Source organism: Hemicordylus capensis, chromosome 6, assembly GCF_027244095.1.
Source record: "Hemicordylus capensis ecotype Gifberg chromosome 6, rHemCap1.1.pri, whole genome shotgun sequence".
Classification (NCBI taxonomy): domain Eukaryota; kingdom Metazoa; phylum Chordata; class Lepidosauria; order Squamata; family Cordylidae; genus Hemicordylus; species Hemicordylus capensis.
In genome coordinates, this window is record NC_069662.1 from 161,100,023 (window position 1) to 161,118,969 (window position 18,947).

Below are 18,947 nucleotides of genomic sequence, written 5' to 3' on the forward strand. Positions count from 1 at the left end.
CGTGATATTGCAAGTTGCTTACCTGTAACAAGTTATCTTTAGAGGGATTCACAACACTCGCCTGACCTGCCCTCCCGCCCATCTACTTCTAGGATGTTTATTTTAAAAAGGGTGGGAGAGAGAGAGATTGAGGAAGAAAGATGGAAGATCTTAATAATGACTAAACAACTTATCTGACTCATCTTCCACTTCTGCTCTTCTCAATGGCCACTCAGGAACTGAGGGAACAGGCACTCTCCTGCCTAAATTAACAATGTGCCACAAGCACACAACGGCAGGACTAAGAGTTTCTCAAGGAGCTTGTGATTCTGCACATGTGCACAAATGGGAGGCTTCTGCACATGTGCACAAACCTAATTGTGAGTGACTGTGGATCCCCTGAAAGATCACCTGTTACAGGTAAGCAACTTGCTTTTCTAGACACGGTTTTTATCCTTTCCTACATGAAAAGCTTACATTGTTGGAGAATCCCTGTTTGAAGGTTGCTCGTGAAAATCACTGTATTGGGCTAACTGGGCCTCCCACAACATCATTAACTAGATCAATTGACCTCTTCTGAGCTGTTTTTAAATATTTTAATACTTTGAGAGCCAAGGCTGATTTATCTTTAAATGCAAGCTGGCAGTTTATTCAGCTAAAACATTTACTATCATGGCTTTTTGGTCCTGATGCAATTGCAGCTTCTGCAACACTGTTTCTGTTATTAGATCTGGAACATTGATTGGATGCACCTAAGCCTGTAACTTGCTCTATCAGAAGCTTAAAGATATTGATAAGTGTTATCTTGATTATATTGGAGGTCTTTGGAACAATGATTTTGAATATCCTATCATCTGGGGCATGATTTATTTATTATTTATTTAAAATATTTATACCCCACCCCTCCAGTACACTACTGCTCGAGGCAGCTCACAACAATCCATTGAATCCCTCAGAACGGGTTCTGTGCCTGCACTGAAGCCTGTCAGTGTGGAGTACCACAGCTCCTCTTGGCACTTGCACCCCTGCCTCATGTGACCACGTGGCTATTAAAGGCAGGAGGAAGCCCCTGCAACTTCTTGTTCTGGTTCCTTGATTTTAGTGAGTTCTTTTTTTAAAAAAAGATTGTTTTATCAGCTATTTTGACCTTTGGACTGTTTTAGACTACGTATTTTGTGTAACGGACTATTTGAGGTGAAAGATCGGACTGTTAATTTTGGTTTTGAAAACAGAATGGCAATGAATGACCCTAAACTGAAAAGAAAATGGATAAAATGACTTTCAAACATTGCTTTAAATGTAAAGCGAAGCTACCCTCACAAGACGGCCATGACTTATGTTTGCTATGTCTGGGGAAGCCCACAACATCTCTGCATGTGAAGTTTGCCAGTCTTTTTCAAAGCAAACATGACACAACCGGGAGCTTCATTTGAGGGCTGTGCTTTATGACGATGTGTTAACTTCCCCTGGTCTGTCTAAAGAGGGAACTCATCCGTCTTCTAATAAAGATGGCTCAAGGGCTGAGGCTTCAACTCAGTCTAAACCCTCGATGCTGACATGGTTTCATGGTCCCGTAAGATCCAAAGTGCAAACAGTGGTAACTATAGGCTTGTAGTTCCAAATACAGAGTGGCGCTCCTCAAGGGGAGCCCCCAAACAGGCTCTCTTTGTAACATCTTAACTGTGGTTTGTGCAGCTTGCATAAACTGGAGGGCATGGCAGCAGAATCCAGACAACATGATGTCGCCTTCAAACATGTGGTTTGGGTTCGAAAACCGACCCGCGATTCAGTGACAAAACCACAGTTTCACATATTCAGACTACCGCAATCTTGCACATTTGCCTCCGGTTTGGCGTTATGTCCGAATGAGACCAAAGACATCCCAATTCTTGTTGCAAGGGATGTTGCTTCTCTTTTCTGCCCATTCTTGCCATCTCCACCCTGAAATCGCAAAGCCATTTTTAAAAGCATCTGGGCTCTGTGAAACAAACAGCCACTCCTCAACTCTTACCTAGACTCGAGACTCATGCATGCTGAAAGCACAGTATAGTATCCCCTTTTCCCGTTGCCAGCTGAGCATCCCCCTCCCATCCCTCTGAAAAAAACCAAGACATTTTAAAGCATCTGGAAATGTGAAACAGATGCATCCACCAGCTCTTCATGGAGACCCATATGCATGCGGGAAGCACAGAAAAACATTACTGTCATAGCATTCATGTCTTAGGGAGCACCTTTTCTTAAATTTTATTTTATTTTATTGTTACATTTTATATCCCGCTCTTCCTCCAAGGAGCCCAGAGCAGTGTACTACATACTTACGTTTCTCCTCACTCACAACAACCCTGTAAAGTAGGTTAAGCTGAGCAAGAAGTGACTGGCCTAGAGTCACCTAGCAAGTATCATGGCTGAATGGGGATTTGAACTCGGGTCTCCCCGGAACTAGTCCAGCACTCTAACCACTACACCATGCCAGCAACATATTAAACAACAAAGTAATTAGATCAGCAGCTCTTCTTATTGACTAGGCACTCCCCCTGCAGCTAAACCCCACCATCCTCTCTCCATAAAACTTTCCTTAACAACAGCACTTCACCCTCCAAAAAAGGCAATATTTAACATTTTGCTCCTTAAACACTCCTGTTGCAAGAAAATGCACACGTTTAAACATAAAGGCACATATTTACAGACAATGGGGAGCAGCACATTAATATGCTTCAAAGTAGCAGGGTCTGTGAAACAGACACCAGACTATTCTTAGCTGGCATGCATGGAAACGGTGCGGGGAAGCATTAAAACATGCTAGACCAAGTAATATTACCCTCATAAATTGTATTTCTCGACATCTGTGATTTCACTCATTCCAGGATGCCTACCTTTCTAAAACATTATGAAACATTAGAATAGCAGCTCTTCTCGCTGACTACAACAATCCTCCCCCCACCCGAAAGTAACAGGTCTTACCTTAGTTAGTACTGCTGATTCTCAGCAGGTAAAGACACAACTGGCCACTGATGTATTTTCCAAATCAGTGTTGAAGAAGGATTCCTATTGACTAAGATTCACCGGGGGTGGGGGGGGGCAGTTTTTTTAAAAAAAAATTAGAAACCCCTATACAACAGTTATTCACCCTAAATCTGCACACGTACACAATTTTATATAGCAATCCTCCTTACATATTTAGCAATAAACCAATAAATATTTGTAGCTGCATTTTTAAATGAGATTTTCTGCAAAAAAGATAATTCTTTTTGTCTTCAAGCTTCATAATGTTATATAGTGCATCCTGAAGAGTTTCAGACTTGCCTAGGTGTTTCAGAATCTTTCCAGCGTAGGACATGTGATCTGAGGCGAGAGACATTGAAGAGAACGCCCTTGGATACAAATCACATTCAATATGGATTCCATACATAATTTGGCACATACGTGTCTCAAAACCTCATTTTCAAAAACAGTAGTCCAGCTCATGTGTGCAATTGTTGCGTGCCTGCATCTCGAATACAGCCATTATTTATTTTATTTTATTTTATTTTTAAAATTTGTAGACCGCCTCAAACTTCCGTCTCTGGACGGTTTACAACAACATAAAAGAGATTAAAAATGAAAGCCTTAAAACAATGTAAAAGCACAGTCCAGTTAAAAAGCTTAGGTGAAAAAATAAGTTTTTAGAGACTTAAAAAGTTGTCAGAGATGGGGAGGCTCTTGTTTCAGCCCATCCCTTCATAGCCACGAGGGCGCTTTCCAGATCACAAGCTGTGATGGGGTAAAATGCTTCTGTTTGGCAGGATCGTATTGAAAACGATCCCCAGAATCTCAAACTCCTACAATGGGAAAATACAGCCATTTTCCTGCAACAGACTTGCAACGTTGTATAATGCAAAGATAAAATCTGAAATAAGGCATCAGAAAAGTGAATGGCACCTTGCTGTCAGGTGCTGTCAGCGCAGGGACTCACTGTGGTGTCACAACACAGGAAGTATGGAAGCACACTTAGGAGATCCGTAGTGACCCTGTTGTAGGGTTTAATCTGGAAAGCACCCAGACGATCCAGTGTCAAATGCAGACAAAACTCTCCAGATGATCTCAGTGGGCAGTGGGCTCATGGTGAAGAGCTGTATAGGAAGAAAGGAAGCTGTATAGGAAGCTTGTAATTTGCCCAGAAACCTTTTGAGAGCCAGCCAGTGTAGCTCTTTTAGTATAGGAACAATATGGTCTTTCTGAGAGGACCCAGAGACCAACCTGGGTTTCTGACAATCCATGACAATCATTAAACTGTCTCAAGATAACAGAAATGCAGGGCAGCAAATCACACTGGCCAATGGAATTCATTTTCCTCTGTCTTGGGATCAATATAAACCACTTCTTCAATATTTAATTCCAAGTAATTATTCAGGACCACATGGAATGAGTTCATCAATCTCCACAAGTTAAGGACAGAGGCAGCCAGAATAGTAGATATAATGAGAATGTCCATAATCCTGGAAAGTGATGGGGTGGGGTTAGCACAAATGGGCCTAGTCAACTTTACCCTTCTGTTCAAATACATACTGTGGCCAGAGTGAGCCTTGGGTTATCAGCTGATGTTCCATCCTCATCCTCAGATGCTGTAAACAGACTTTTAGCAATAGTGGCTTGGAGGACCTATCATTGTCCTCCAAGCTGCTGATGTACCTTCTTTTGACTGGCCTGGTCCTCAACATGGGTGGGTGGTAGTTCCTTAAATTCCAGAGGCCTCATGGGGGTTATCACTGCAGGATTCCATGACTGTACAGTCAATAGCCCACATAGGCCCCTAGGGGGGAAATACCGCATGACTGATCCCTTAGGGGTGGACTCTCAAAACCCTTTCCTGTTGGTTGAGGGTGGTGGGGTGAGTGAGGGAACATACCATCCCAATCACTTTTCAAAAAATGTGCAAGATGACCACCCTGTATTTCCACACATCCCTCTCTGAGCCATTCAAATGGGTCAAACCCATTCCTACTTGTCAAGGGTGGTGGGGTGTGTTCATAGACAGGTAACAAAGAGCCACAAACAAGACTTCTAAAATTATTTATTTATTTCACTTTTGCAATTTGCTCTTTGGTTGTTGTTTTTTCCTTAAGCAGTGTGTACGGTTTTTAAATTTTGCTCCGCACTGTCAGATGAAGTAAAGCAGACACATCAGCAGTAAGAGGTTCTTGGGCTGTCTGAAGTTGGTGGCTTACAATCACAAGATTCCAACCGTCACTACACATGCAGCATGCATCATAGCACTCGTAAAGCCATGTTCTGAAAAAACAGAATGGCAGCCTTACTCAGTGTCAGAAAGGACTCTGAACTATTGTAGCATCAATATTCCCTGAGACCATAAAACTGGCCTCTGCTTCACCCCTTTCTTCCTATACATTTCACAGGAGACTCTGTTTCATAATCTGAATTATCAATATGCTTTGCAACTCTTGCTGAAGGCTCTTCTGCAGCTGGGGTGGCAGGCCCTGCTGTTGCAAGAGGCTCTTTGGCTTCATCTTCAGCAGTCAGAACACTGACCTGATCTTCCAGGTACTTGCTGGATTCCCTACACTGCAAAATGGCAGAGTTCATGCAGTGCCAAAGGAGAGTCCTCACATACTCTGGGCTCTGGGTGTGATCTTGCACCCCACGGTAAATCTGGCCAATCCTGTCAGCTGAAACAGCACTTGAGAACCGGGAACCAGTCCCAGGCAGGGGATGGTCCTGGGTGTAATGGTGTATAGAGCTCAGCAAACTCCCTATTGGCTGAAACACCACGTGAGAACTAGGAACCAGTCCTAGAGTGGGGGAAGGGCCCGGATATAAGGGCACATAAAGCTTGGCTAAACTTCTCTGTGTCCTTTACACCCACTCCATGTTGCTCAGGGTGGACCATGCCAGTTCATAGAGGGGTTACATGACATCCCTCCTTCTCCAAATCACCACATGGTCCCCATGATTAATCCCTATACAAACATATTGATACCCCCATTTTCACACGGCCTTGGGCCAAAATAAACCAATACATACATACACCACATTTTAATATATAGGATATTTTCTACAAATTTTATATAAAATAGGATCAAACAATCATCATATCAAATATTCATATCATAAGGGCCATAAACCTGTAATAATTGAGATGAAAAGAGAGGTGTGTCCTATAACTACTCACAAGATTGCTAGCTGCAATCATATTCCTGATTCTCCATTCTGTTTGGGAAATTATGGCTGAGATCATCAGAACCACTTCAGGTTTACCCATTGTGATTTTGGGATTTTTATTTATTATACTCAATTTTTCAGCCCAGTTTGGCTTCATAAGCAGCTTACAATTAAAATCTCCAAAGAAGTATTATGTAGTTGAGGATATGTGGGGTTGGGGACAGTTTTTTCTGGTTAGTAACACAGTCCAGGCTCTTCCCTCTAGAGGGCAGGGGCAGAAGGAGCTGCAGATTCAGGGGCTTGCTGATGGTGAAGATGCCAGCTGATAGAAACAGCCCTCTCATTCAACTGCAATGGTTTTGGGAGACTTTAAACAACCTGATCCCATACAGAGTTGCACATACCTATTCGTGAAGTATCAGACTGCACTTCACATATTTAGCAACAATAGCACAACGTCATTTACTGAACCTAAGATTCTATTTGTTGAGCTCCAAGATGTCTAATAAAAAAATATCTGATGTAGAGGTATTGGAACTGTATTTATCCTAATCATTTGTTTTATAGTTTCCCAATATTTTCAGACAATATTCTCTCATCAGATCTATAGCCTTCATTGTTCCTGTATTGCAGCCATTTCCAAATGGTTTTCAGAGGATAAATTCTGGATTACAAGGCTAAAACAATTCAATTTTGCAAGAATCAAAGAAAAAATACATTCTGTTATTATGTAACATAAAATAAAGAACAACATAAAAACTATGTTGATATTTAAGATATTTAATTGCTCAATCCTCTAAGATTGTGTAGTGTCCCTCCATGCATTTTCACCATCCATCCCCCACGATCTACCTGCCTCCTTGCTTGTTGCTGCGTTTTCCCAGCACAAAAACTTCCTTCTTGGACTAACTTGTGATATGTGAAAATAAGGCAAGTAGAATACAATGGTAATGTGTGCAACCCTCTGCCCTGTTTGCTCTTAGATGCTGCTGCTGTTTTGGACTTAGAGAACAAATTAAAGGAAACACGGAGGACCGCTGGAAGCAATGCATTATATTATGCTGGGATGTTTCTGTGGCTAATGAATAAAAATGATAAAGCAAAGGAGTATGTCGACAAAATGCTAAAAGTGTCCAATGGAGCAAGAGAGGTAGAATATATCAGGTTGTTCACTCAGCAAAACCACAGCTGAACTTTGAAATGTATTTAAAATGTGACCTGATCCATCTAGATACTAGTAGAATGTAATCCAGCGGAACAGTTACCACAATCCAGCAAGGGTGACCCTTGTGCAGAATAATTTTCTGTACATGTATTACCCTTCTGGATCAAGACCCAAACACACAAAAGGAGCTGAGGGTAGGAAGGGAGGAAGATGGAAACAGCACAGCAGCAGATCGGCTGAGTGATAAAGATATAGAGCAGGCAGAATGGAGCAATATATAGGGCACTAGTGCTAGCATGGTCGATGCAAACCATTCTGAGGTTACCTTTCTCCACTGTACAAGAACTGCATCCAGCATTCAAGGATATACGCTTAATGATCCTTGAGAGAGTACATGCCATCAAACGCTGATGGTACATATAGTAACTTCTCACAGCACCAGTCAGTCACCTATGTGGGGAAGTGGACAGATTCCAGGCATTTCCTTTATTTGCTTGCTTGTTTGTTTGTTTAATCCATTTCTATACCGCCAAAAATGCAAGTTCTCTGGGTGGTTTACAAAACTATAAAAACAGCCAATAAAAGATTAAAACATTTCAACAATTAAAATTAAAAAGTTAAAACTATTAAAACACAATTAAAACAGTATCTAATTAAAAGCCTGGGTGAACAAACGTGTCTTGACTGCCCTTTTAAAAGTTGTAAGGGATGGGGAGGCTCTTATTTCAGCAGGAAGTGTGTTCCAAAGCCTCGGGGCAGCAATGGAGAAGGCCCATCCCCAAGTAGCCACCAGACGAGCTGGTGGCAACTGCAGACGAACCTCTCCAGATGATCTCAATGGGCGATGTGGTTCATAGTGAAGACGACGTTCTCTTAAATACCCAGAGCCCAAACTGTTTAGGGCTTTATAGGTTATAACCAAAACCTTGTTCTCTGCCCGGAAACTTGCTAAGAGGGCTTTTGTGTTTTAAATCACTACAGGGTCTCGTTTTGAAAGGATGGGTATATGTTACCTGTGACAAGCAACATGCTGTTAAGAAATCTATCAAATACCTGGATGAAGGAATTCAGGACAATACAGATATATTTGGGATGATGGGAAAGGTAGAGTGATTATTTGTTCCTTTAGAATTGTATCATTTTTATTTGTTGTGGAGGTGTGGGGCCCAAGCAGCGGAGACTGTATACCTGATGGTCAAGATCTCAGGCTACTGTCAAAAATGCAGACATCCTGCAGCTAAACTTATGAAAGGTTAGGTATGCCAAAGCCACTTAAAATACATCAGCCTGTTTTCTTAAGTCTGAATAGGATTGGGCTGCCTTTAGCTAAAAAGCCATATTTAGTTGGGATGTTCCAAAATAAACAAAGGTGTTCAGATGTGATTTGATTATCAGATTTAGTAAAAGACTAAAATGTGCTTGTCCCAAGCTTCATTTGTTATTAGCAGAAGTGGTAACAATATATTCAGGACTGTGTGTACTCCACACTCTGATTGTTATGATAAAAATACACCCATTCCTGTCTCCAGGCAATTTTAATTCTGTGTCATGAAAAGCTGAAGTCTACAGCCTATATTTGTGATGCACATTGAACAAATTTGAATTATGTCTCATATTTTACATAATTTACCCTGGTTTTGCTTATGATAGGAAGTGACTATGAGTTGTTTGGCACACTGAAGCCCCACCCCATTTGACCACCAGACATCTTATCCAACAGCTCCCCTAGCTCCTGTGATTTCAGCAGGCATTAAGGATAGAGGCTGCTTTAAAAAAAAAAAAAGGCAAGCTGAGATTCCCAGGAAGTTGAGTTCTTCCCTGGGTATCACATTCTGTGCTTTTTCTGCCCTCTTGTGGAACTGTGGCATACACAAAGCCTCGGGTATATCCTACACTACAGTGCTTAGGGATTAGGATGCACTAATTATGAAAGTATTAGTGAAGAAAGAGAATACTAGAGAGAAACTGTCAAAGGTTCAAGTACTGTGGCATCTCTATGGCTACCTTCACTTTACAAAGCTGTAAGTGGGTATCGGATTCATTGGGCTGGCAAAATCTATACTAGCTGAATCCATTATAGATTGGCCACAGAAACTGATTATCATGCTCCTGCTATCTTGTACTGGAATTCAGTTCGATTTTAATTCCTTATTACACAAATTCAATTTTCACATTGTTCTGTATATTATTGCAGGATTTAGGAATTATGTTGATCTATGAATTTCATATTCTCTTTGTTTGAGAAGTAAAACAGATTAACAATCAGTTTTTGATTGACAATCAGTTCTGGTGGAATGACAAGAAAATAACTAAGTCAGTGAAATCTGTAGATTATGCCAAATCTATGCTGGTTTGGCTAGGCAAGATGGTGACCTCTGTACTGACCCACATGGTTTTAGGCTGCTGATGCAATTGACATAAGGATGTTAGGCACTTTTTGCAAATGATGGAATAACTTATTTTCCTCTGCACCTCTCTCCACCCCTTGTCTCTTTCTACAGACAAAATATTTCATGGTGCAACAGAATTATTCAGGTGCTCTGGAAATAATTAGCCAATTAGTGGTTACTTTCCCTTTCTTCACACCAGCCCTTGTTACCAAGATGAAGCTTCATTTAGCTTTACAAGACTGGGAGCAAAGTGTAGAAGAAAGTAAAAGGTAGGATAATATTTTAACAAATTGTTCTAGAAAGAACTAATCAGCCTACTTTCCTTTCGCTGTCTCTACATCTGAACTAAATTTGGTGCAAATCGAGGTCCACAAGTTAGATCTCTTGTGCCCCAAATGTTCATGTGTCTGCCATCTTGGATCGGGGTGGATGTCATCATTACAAACTGCACCACTGAGGTGTCCCTGTGTGTCACTCACTACAGTTGTTCCAAATTTGGTTCAAATCAGTTAGACAGTCCTCAAGTTAGTGCACTTGTGCCTCAAAGGTTTATGCATCCGCCATTTTGGATTTGGGTGGATAACATCACACAACACACCATTAGAGCATCCCTATGTGTCCCTACAGCTGTAGAAAATTTGGTTCAAATCGGTTAAGTGGTTCACAAGTTAGCCCACTTGTGCCTCAAAAGTGTACATGTTCACCATCTTGAATCGCTGTGGATGACATCATCACAAACTATGCCATTGAGGTGTCCCTGTGTGTCACTCACTGCAACTGTACCAAATTTGGTTCACATGGGTTAGGCAGTCCACAAATAAGCCCGCTTGTGCCACAGATGTTCATGTGGCTGCCATGAATTGGATTGGATGACATCATCACCACCAAGCCATTAGAACATCCTTATGTGTCCCTACAGCTGTAGCAGATTTGGTTCAAATCGTTAGGCAGTTCACAAGTTAGCCCACTTGCGCCTCAAAGGTTTACGTGCCCGCCATCTTGGATCAGAGCGGATGACATCATCACAAACAATGCCATTGAGGTGTCCCTATGTGTCCCTACAACTTTACCCGATTTGGTTCATATTGGTCCAGGTGTTGCGAAGTTGATAGCAAGGACTTATGGACGGACACGGACACAAAGAACATTGGGTGATCTCATACGCCTACTGGAAAGTAGGCTAACAATGGGGAAAATCTGGAAAGTGTCGTGTCATTTTGAAACAATTTAACCTAGAAAGTTGCTACTTAACATGTAATAGTAATTATAAAAGGTGGGTAACATAAAGGCCAGTAGTTGTCTCTTCTCAGTTACAGGGTATTTGGGGCCCTGTACTTCAGTTTACATTTTGGCACTCCTCCACTCCTAGTCTTTTGAATTTATAGCTCTTCCAACTTTGAGAGACATATTGACATCTACTAAACATGGATAGAATGTAAGAAGAGCCAATGAAGGATCCACCTAATCCAGCATCCTGTTTCCTACAGTAGCCAACCAGTTGCTTCTGGGAAGCCCACAAGCAAAGCATAAAGCCCAAAGTCCTCTTGTGCTGTTGCCCCACAGCAACTAGCATTCAGCAGCACACTGCCTTTGGACCTTCAGGTTCTGCTTAGCCACCCTTCACTAGAAGAGTCACCACAGAGACAACTGTTTGAGTTGGCTTTGTCTAGTCAAAAGGGATAAAGGAGATAAGTGTCTAGATTAGCCAAAAAGAGCCTCACTTCAGTATATATTGTACAGCTGGAACATCTTGTGGTAAAGGATCTGGATCATGATCTGTTGTGGTCATAAGGAATGGGTTCTGCGCCTGCGCAGGGACCTCGCAGGCTGATTGATTAGCTCCTTGTGACGCCCCTTCCCTCCTGCATGTGCCATGCTAAGTCGTTAAAATAGGCAGTTGGGGCGTCCATTTTCCAGTTTCTCTTTGACCGCCTTAGCGTTCAAACCTCGTAGCTGTAGCTCCTCGTAACTATTTTTCTTTTACTGACAAACTTGGAATCGGATAACAGTATTGAACAACGGACTTTGGATTGGATTACGGACTGGACTAGAGTTAATAGATGTTTCTAATGGTTTTACTCGGATCGGCAAACTGACTGGTTTTGTGTTGTGGACTAATTCTGGCAACAGATTGTTTTCCTTAACTGACGTTTGACCTCGGACCGGAAAACTGACTGACTTTGTGAAGCGGACTGGTTCTGTCAAAAGATCGTTTTGCCAAACTACCATGGAAGTTAAAAAGACTTTTAAAAGGTGTATTAAATGCTGCTCAAAACTGCCTTCAATGGATTATCATGAGGCTTGCCTGATGTGTCTAGGAGAGGAGCACAATACTACAACATGTAAAGTATGTTGCTCCTTCTCCAAACAAACTAGACAAAATAGGGCACTGCGCCTTCAGGCCGTGTTATAAGATGAAGCGCTTCGCCCGCCAACACCGCGCCCAAGTTCTTCACCAGCCTCCGCATCGATGTCAAAGGTGAAATCGACATTGAGGTCGACAACGAGCTCTACAACGTCGAAGGTGCCTTCAGAATCGAACTCTACGGCATCGAAGACACAATATGATGTCTGCGGAACTGTACATCAGCAGTCTAAAACCACGTTGATGGGCACGATGAAATCTGCTGACAACGGTTTTAAGAGACCAAAGGATGTTTCTAGGAAGGGACAAAAAGAACGTGAGCACCAAGAAAGAGTGATATCCGGGGACACGGAGGCACCGCCCATGAAGAGGCATCGCACCCCTTCCCCAGCTGCGGCGCAAACATTTGAAGGCGACTCGGACGAGTCCGCCTCTGTTACTCTCCACAGCTCAAAGGAGCCTATGGTGCAACTAAAGGTATTGACATCGACAGAACTGGCCCTAACCGCCCCACCTACACCGACCACTCTGGTGCTGAAGGCAGGAGTAAGTCATCTGCTGTCCCTGGCACGGACCCTGATCCAATCTCCCTCAACACCAAGAACACCGGGATTGCGGGCACAGGACAGGGAACATTATACTGACCTATGGGACCTGATGGACTCTGCTTCGAGTACTCTGTCAGGGTCCACCTTCCACAGCTTCCTGAGTACTGGACTCGATGTCAAGGTGGGAGAGGAGGAACCTGAACACCCACCAAAAACTGCTCCTTGTTCACCCTTGCGGGTCCAGCAGATACCTTTGCTGCACTCTTCGACATTGATGGAGCCATCCATGCCGAAACAGCCTTCGACATTGATGCCCTCAACATCGATGCAAACCTCAATGTTGACAGTCTTCAACATCGAGACTACCTACAATATCAACTCAGCCTTCAACATCAATACCAACGCAGCCTTCTGCAGCAATACTACCCTCGACATTGACGCATCCTCAAGCAACAAGGCAGCCTGAACATACCTACGGATTCCGCCATATGCTGCTAGATGACTTTGCTGAATTTTTGTGGTGGAGAGCCATGCAGGCACCTGGACTGGTGCAGCGACAGGATCTACATTATGCGCCACAGCCAGTACTGGTGTCAGAGCAACCTGCTCCTCAACTGCTTGCAGCACTGCCACCCCAACTTTCACAGCTACATGTTCAGGAGCAACCACCTAGAAACCAGGGGGCAAAAGAAAGCGGAAGTCAAACCCACCACCCTCAGAACCACCCTCCTCCCTGGGGGACTGCAACTTGGAGGAGGAATCTTCGGAAAATTCAGATTCTGATGACATTAGCAGGAGGTCAGATCCACCGTCGGATGTGCCACCTAGACTTTCTACTTCTCCCACAGATGAGTTGAAAGCCCTTATCATGCCCTTATAAGGGATGTTGCAGAAGCCCTAGGAATGGATCTGAAGTCCCCAGACACTGATGTGGTTGATCGAGTATACAATATGATGGGCAGGTCTAAAACATCCCATCCAGTGGCACTTACTATGATTCCTGCGATCAGTAAGGCGGCCAAGACAGCTTGGGATGCCTTACACATCACCACTCCCACTTCTAAATATTTAGAAAACTTGTACAGGGTATCTGAAGAGGATAATACGTACCTGTTGCGCCATCCGGCACCTAATTCACTGGTCGTAGACTGCTCATCAACATCCTGTGGAGATCGTTGTCACACAACACCTGGAGATAAAGAGGGGCAGAAGATTGATGTTAGGGGAAGGAAAAATCTATACAACAGCCAGCCTAGCTATTCGAATTGCAAATTATGCTGCGTGCATGGCACGTTATAGCCACCTGTTATGGGACTCCTTATTACAAGACTCTATGTCCATGACTCAGAGGAGTTCCAGTGGAAATTTAATGAAGTTTATGAAAAAACAACAGCAGTGACTAGACAACATTTGAGCACCTTTAAGCATTTGGTGGAGATGGAGTCACGCACAATGGTGACAGCAGTGAGCATGCACCGTCATGCCTGGCTTCGTTCTACGTCGCTGCAACAAGATATGAGGGATAGAGTTGAAGGTCTTGCTTTTGATGGCAAAGGCTTATTTCATGATGATACCGATTCTACAATGGAGTCCTTGAAAAAATCAAAGTTCATAGCCTGCACCTTCATGACATCTTCAGGTGCAATGGGAAATGCAGCCTTTACTCTTTTACTTTAAAGCCTTTACTCGCCAAAGACCCTTCAAATACCAGGACAGGAGAGATTACAAGTGACAGTATAGACCTTACCAAGAGTCTAAAGGCTTTAGCCAGAAGTCAAAAGGAAGCACTACATATCCAAATAAGGACAACCAGAAGCAGAACTTTTGACGGGACTGTCCGTCCACTGCACACGCTGACACTATCCTTCAACAACAACACTGGCTCCTTAACACTATCGGAAGCTGTACCGATGGACCCTTACCATCGGTTCTGTGGTTGCCAGAAATACCATCAAACTGGCAAGCCATGCCCAGGCATGGCACAATATAACATCAGATTGCTGGGTGCTGCGGATAGTTCATACAAGCTACGCGCTGGAGTTCAAGGCCAGGCCACCATTCTCCGGCTTGACGTTCACCGCAGCTACAGAAATACTACAGGGGAAGTGAAGGTCCTGTTGGAGAACGATGCAATTGCTCGTGTGCAGTGGCCAGACAGGCTGACTGGTTTTTACTCCCGGTACTTCCAGATTCCAAAGAAGGATGAAGGAATCAGGGCAATAATGGACCTCCAGGGTCTCAACTATTATATCCAGACCAAAAAAACTTCAGGATGACAACTTTACAGGCTATTCTTCCCTTCTTGGCCCAAGGGACTTGGGCAGCTACCTTGGACCTAGAGGATGCTTACTTTCATGTAGGCATCCAGGAGAATCACCGCAAATATCTTCGGTTCACAGTGGGGGACCAGATATACCAATATCAAGTTCTTCCCTTTGGTCTGTCGACGGCACGAAGGGTTTTCACCAAGATGATGGCAGTGGTGGTGGCCTACTTGAGGATGCAAGGGATGATGGTCTATCCATACTTGGACAATTGGCTCCTGGTGAGCCACAGCAGGGAGTTGCTGGTCAAACACATTCAATGTATGGTCCACCTGCTCGAAAAACTGGGGATCAATATCAACTGGAAAAAAATCAAACCTTGTCCCTGAGAAGTGGATAAATTTCATCGGTGCAGTTCTGGATCTAGAAAAAAGAGGGTATTTTTGCCTCAAGATCGCATTCAGCAGATGCACTCGCTTATTCTGAGCTTTGGCCAGAACCCACGGCAACCTGCGGTGCAAATTCAGAAGCTGTTGGGTCTAATGGCCTCTTGTGCAACTACAGTTCTCTACACGCGATTACGCATGCGCACACCACAACACTGGTATCTGCGCAACTTCTGACCCAATATGGACAGTCAAAACATGTACTTGGAGATCCCGCAGATGGTTTAGAAGGATTTGCGTTGGTGGATGGTGCAGGAAAATCTGGCACAAGGTGTTCTGTTCACACCATTAGTCCCAACCCACTGGATAACTGCAGACACTTCATTGACAGGTTGGGGTGCGCATTGCAATGGCCATTGCATCCAGGGGTCATGGACGTGTCTCCAGGCCAGACAACATATCAATTATTTAGAACTGATGGCAGTGTTCCTGGCTTTGAAGGCCTTCGAACCACAGTTGCGAGGGTCTGTGGTCCAGGTAACACTGGACAACACAACAGCAATTGCTTATTGCAATCGCCAAGTGGGGATAGTCTCCATATCACTGAGCCTCCTTGCTCAGCGGATCTGGGAGTGGTGCATTCGCCACGTCATCTATCCGGCTGCACTCCCCATAAGAGGGGTGGACAATCTCCTGGCCGACAGCCTCAGCAGAATTGTGGATTACAACCAGAGGCACGAATGGGAAATAAAGCCATCGTACCTTCGGAAATTTTCAACATCGGAGTCCTCGCGATAGACTTATTTGCAACGCATGCCAACAAGAAGTGTGCAAGCTACTGCTCTCGTGCAGGCATTGGGCGGGGGTCCCTGGGGAATGCATTCCAACACTCATGGAGTGGTGGGCCTGCTGGCATTAGCGCAGATCATTTGAGACAAAGCGAACTGCATTCTACTGGCACCATGATGGCCACGCCAGCCGTGGTTTGCACCACTTCTGCAGTTGTCACAGGGAGTTTACCTCAAGTTTCCTCAGGCACTGGATCTGTTGCAAAGAGAACGAGGGAAAGTCTTGCACCCCGAAGTTCACACATTAAAGATGACAGCCTGGAGGATCGGTCTATGAGGGACATCCTACTAAACAGTAGGAGACAGTCCACACAAAAGAATTATGCTAACAAGTGGAAACGTTTTGGGGCCATTATGAAGACTGGGGGTGTCAGGCCCAAGCAAGCCACCCCTTCGGATGTGATGCTGTACCTGACTACCTTGAAATTGAAAGGCTTAGCAAATGTGTCTATCAAGATACATTTGGCAGCCATTTCAGCAAAGCACAAAGGTTGGGATGGGACAACTGTGTTCTCCCATCCAGAATACAAGCACTTTATGAAAGGCTTAAACAACTTATATCCCCCTGTAAGAAGAAGAGCAATAGAGCAATGGAGTTTATCTTTGGTGTTATCGACAGTGACAGAGAGTCCATTTGAGCCCTTGGCGACTGTGCCCCTCAGAATGCTTACATTGAAAACAGCTTTCCTAGTGGCAATTACGTCTGCAAAGAGGGTTGATGAACTAACAGCTCTCAGAGTAGACAAACCATACACCCAAATCTATCCCTACAAAGTAGTCATGAGATTGGACCCACGATTTCGCACGAAAATAGTGACAGATTTTCATATTAACCAGGAGATTGTACTGCCCACATTTTTTCAAGGTGCGGAGACACCCTTGGAGGTAGCGCTCCATTCTTTGGATGTGAGACGAGCCCTCCTATTTTATTTACAAAAGACTCATGAATTCAGGAGAACAAGGAGACTCTTTGTGGGATTCAAGGGGAAATGTAAGGGTTGCCCTGTTTCAAGACAACGCCTAGCACATTGGTTGGTGGAGGCAATTTGCCTAGCGTATAAGTGCCAAGGTGTTGCCCTGCCAAAGACTGTACGTGCACACTTGACAAGAGCATACGCCACATCTGCGGCCCACCTGTCCGGCATTCGGATGTTGGATATTTGCATGGTGGCCACTTGGTCTTCTCAGCTACTGTTCGTAAAGCATTATGGATTGGATTTGAGAATGGCGAAGGAGGCAGATTTTGGGAGAAATGTATTGAAAAGGGTGTTAGCATGAGCTAGGGTTGACTGCACCCACCTCCAAGAGGGAAAGCTAGCTAATCACCCATTCCTTATGACCACAGCGGATCACGATCCAGATATACAGGTTGCTTACCTGTAACTTAAGATCTGGAAGTGATCTGTTGTAGTCATAAGCCCCTCCCGGCCATCCCCGCTGCAGTACGACTTGGAAAAAGGCAGCATTACACTGCGTCTTGTGGATTGTCACCTTGGGCGGTCTGCGAAAAACTGGAAAATGGACGCCCCAACCACCTATTTTAACGACTTAGCACGGCACGTGCAGGCGGGGAGGGGCGTCACGAGGAGCTGATCAATCAGCCCGCGAGGTCCCTGCGCAGGCTCAGAACCCATTCCTTATGACTTCAATGGATCACTTCCAGATCTTAAGTTACAGGTAAGCAACCTGTATTACTCATTCACAAGTAATACTGGTTGATCGCTTGATCACATTTATGCCCGCCCACCCCCACCTTCTTGAGCACAAATTCCCTCCTCTCATAACTGCATTTATCAGCAGCAACGTTAACATAACATTTATGAGATGTAATGTTCAATGTTAAGGGGGAAATGAGGGAATTGCCATCCAATAATAGAGGGTCAGGATGCAGCACATAATCTTGCTAATTTCTTCTGGCTTATTAAGGTGTCTACCATTTTTATGACTGTGCCAACTCATAAAGAGCCAGCATAGTGTAGTGTTGGATTACGAGTGTTCAGTTAGGACCAGGAAGACCTGAGTTCAAATCCCCATTCAACCATAAAACTCACTGTGTGACTCTGGGCCAGTCATGTATCTCTCAGCCTAACCTACCTCACAGGGTTGTTGTGAAGATAAAAATAAGCATGTACATTGCTCTGAGCTCCTCGGAGGAAGAGCAGGATATAAATCTAAAAAAAGGAAGGGGGGGGGGGAAACAGAAATCCTTCCTCAGTCAGGATTCAAGTCACATTCTTAATTTCCTTAAACCTCCAATGAAGAAGATTCCTTGATTTCATAAGCAAACCAGTTCCACTACCCAATTGTTTTTGAAAAGTATATGTATGAGATGAATCCTCAATGTCTGACCCTTCAGTTCATTATATTTTGTCAGAATGTGACTGTGTAACAGCATGTAGCTTTTAATTAATTCATTTTGTTTGTTTGTTTAACATATTTGTATACCACCCAAAATGCAAGTCTTTGGGCAGTATACAAATATTAGCTGAGATATTACTATCCAATTGCATATGCTATAACTGATTTTGCTTTTTAATATTTTTGAACAACTTACTATTAAGAATCTTAAGCAGAGAAGCAAATGATATAGATGCACTTCAACATATTGTTGTACATCAACTTGCCATGACTGGAAATATAAATATGGTAAGTGTTAATATATTTCCTGACATTTTAAATTTAAGATAGATTGATTACTTTTACGATAATTATGGCCTTTTGTGATAAGCTGTCTGCACAGTGGCATGATGAGTAACTGATTGTTAGTGATGCTCATTGCATTTTTGTATCTTTTGCATTAAGCACATATACTTGGGGATATGTGTTAAGATCCCCGCCCCTGGCTA

At 43.6% G+C, this 18,947-nt stretch overlaps 1 protein-coding gene across 3 annotated transcripts in view; it reads left to right on the forward strand.

Annotated features, from left to right (window-relative positions):
• The window catches only part of TTC21A (tetratricopeptide repeat domain 21A), a 102,818-nt gene that overhangs the window by 6,553 nt on the left and 77,318 nt on the right, over positions 1-18,947 (forward strand). For all 3 annotated transcript variants that reach the window (XM_053266319.1, XM_053266320.1, XM_053266322.1), the window contains 4 exons: positions 7,119-7,285; positions 8,282-8,404; positions 9,802-9,959; positions 18,663-18,747. In XM_053266319.1, coding sequence (XP_053122294.1) covers positions 7,119-7,285; positions 8,282-8,404; positions 9,802-9,959; positions 18,663-18,747 — 533 coding nt within the window. The remainder of the gene's footprint in view (positions 1-7,118; positions 7,286-8,281; positions 8,405-9,801; positions 9,960-18,662; positions 18,748-18,947) is intronic.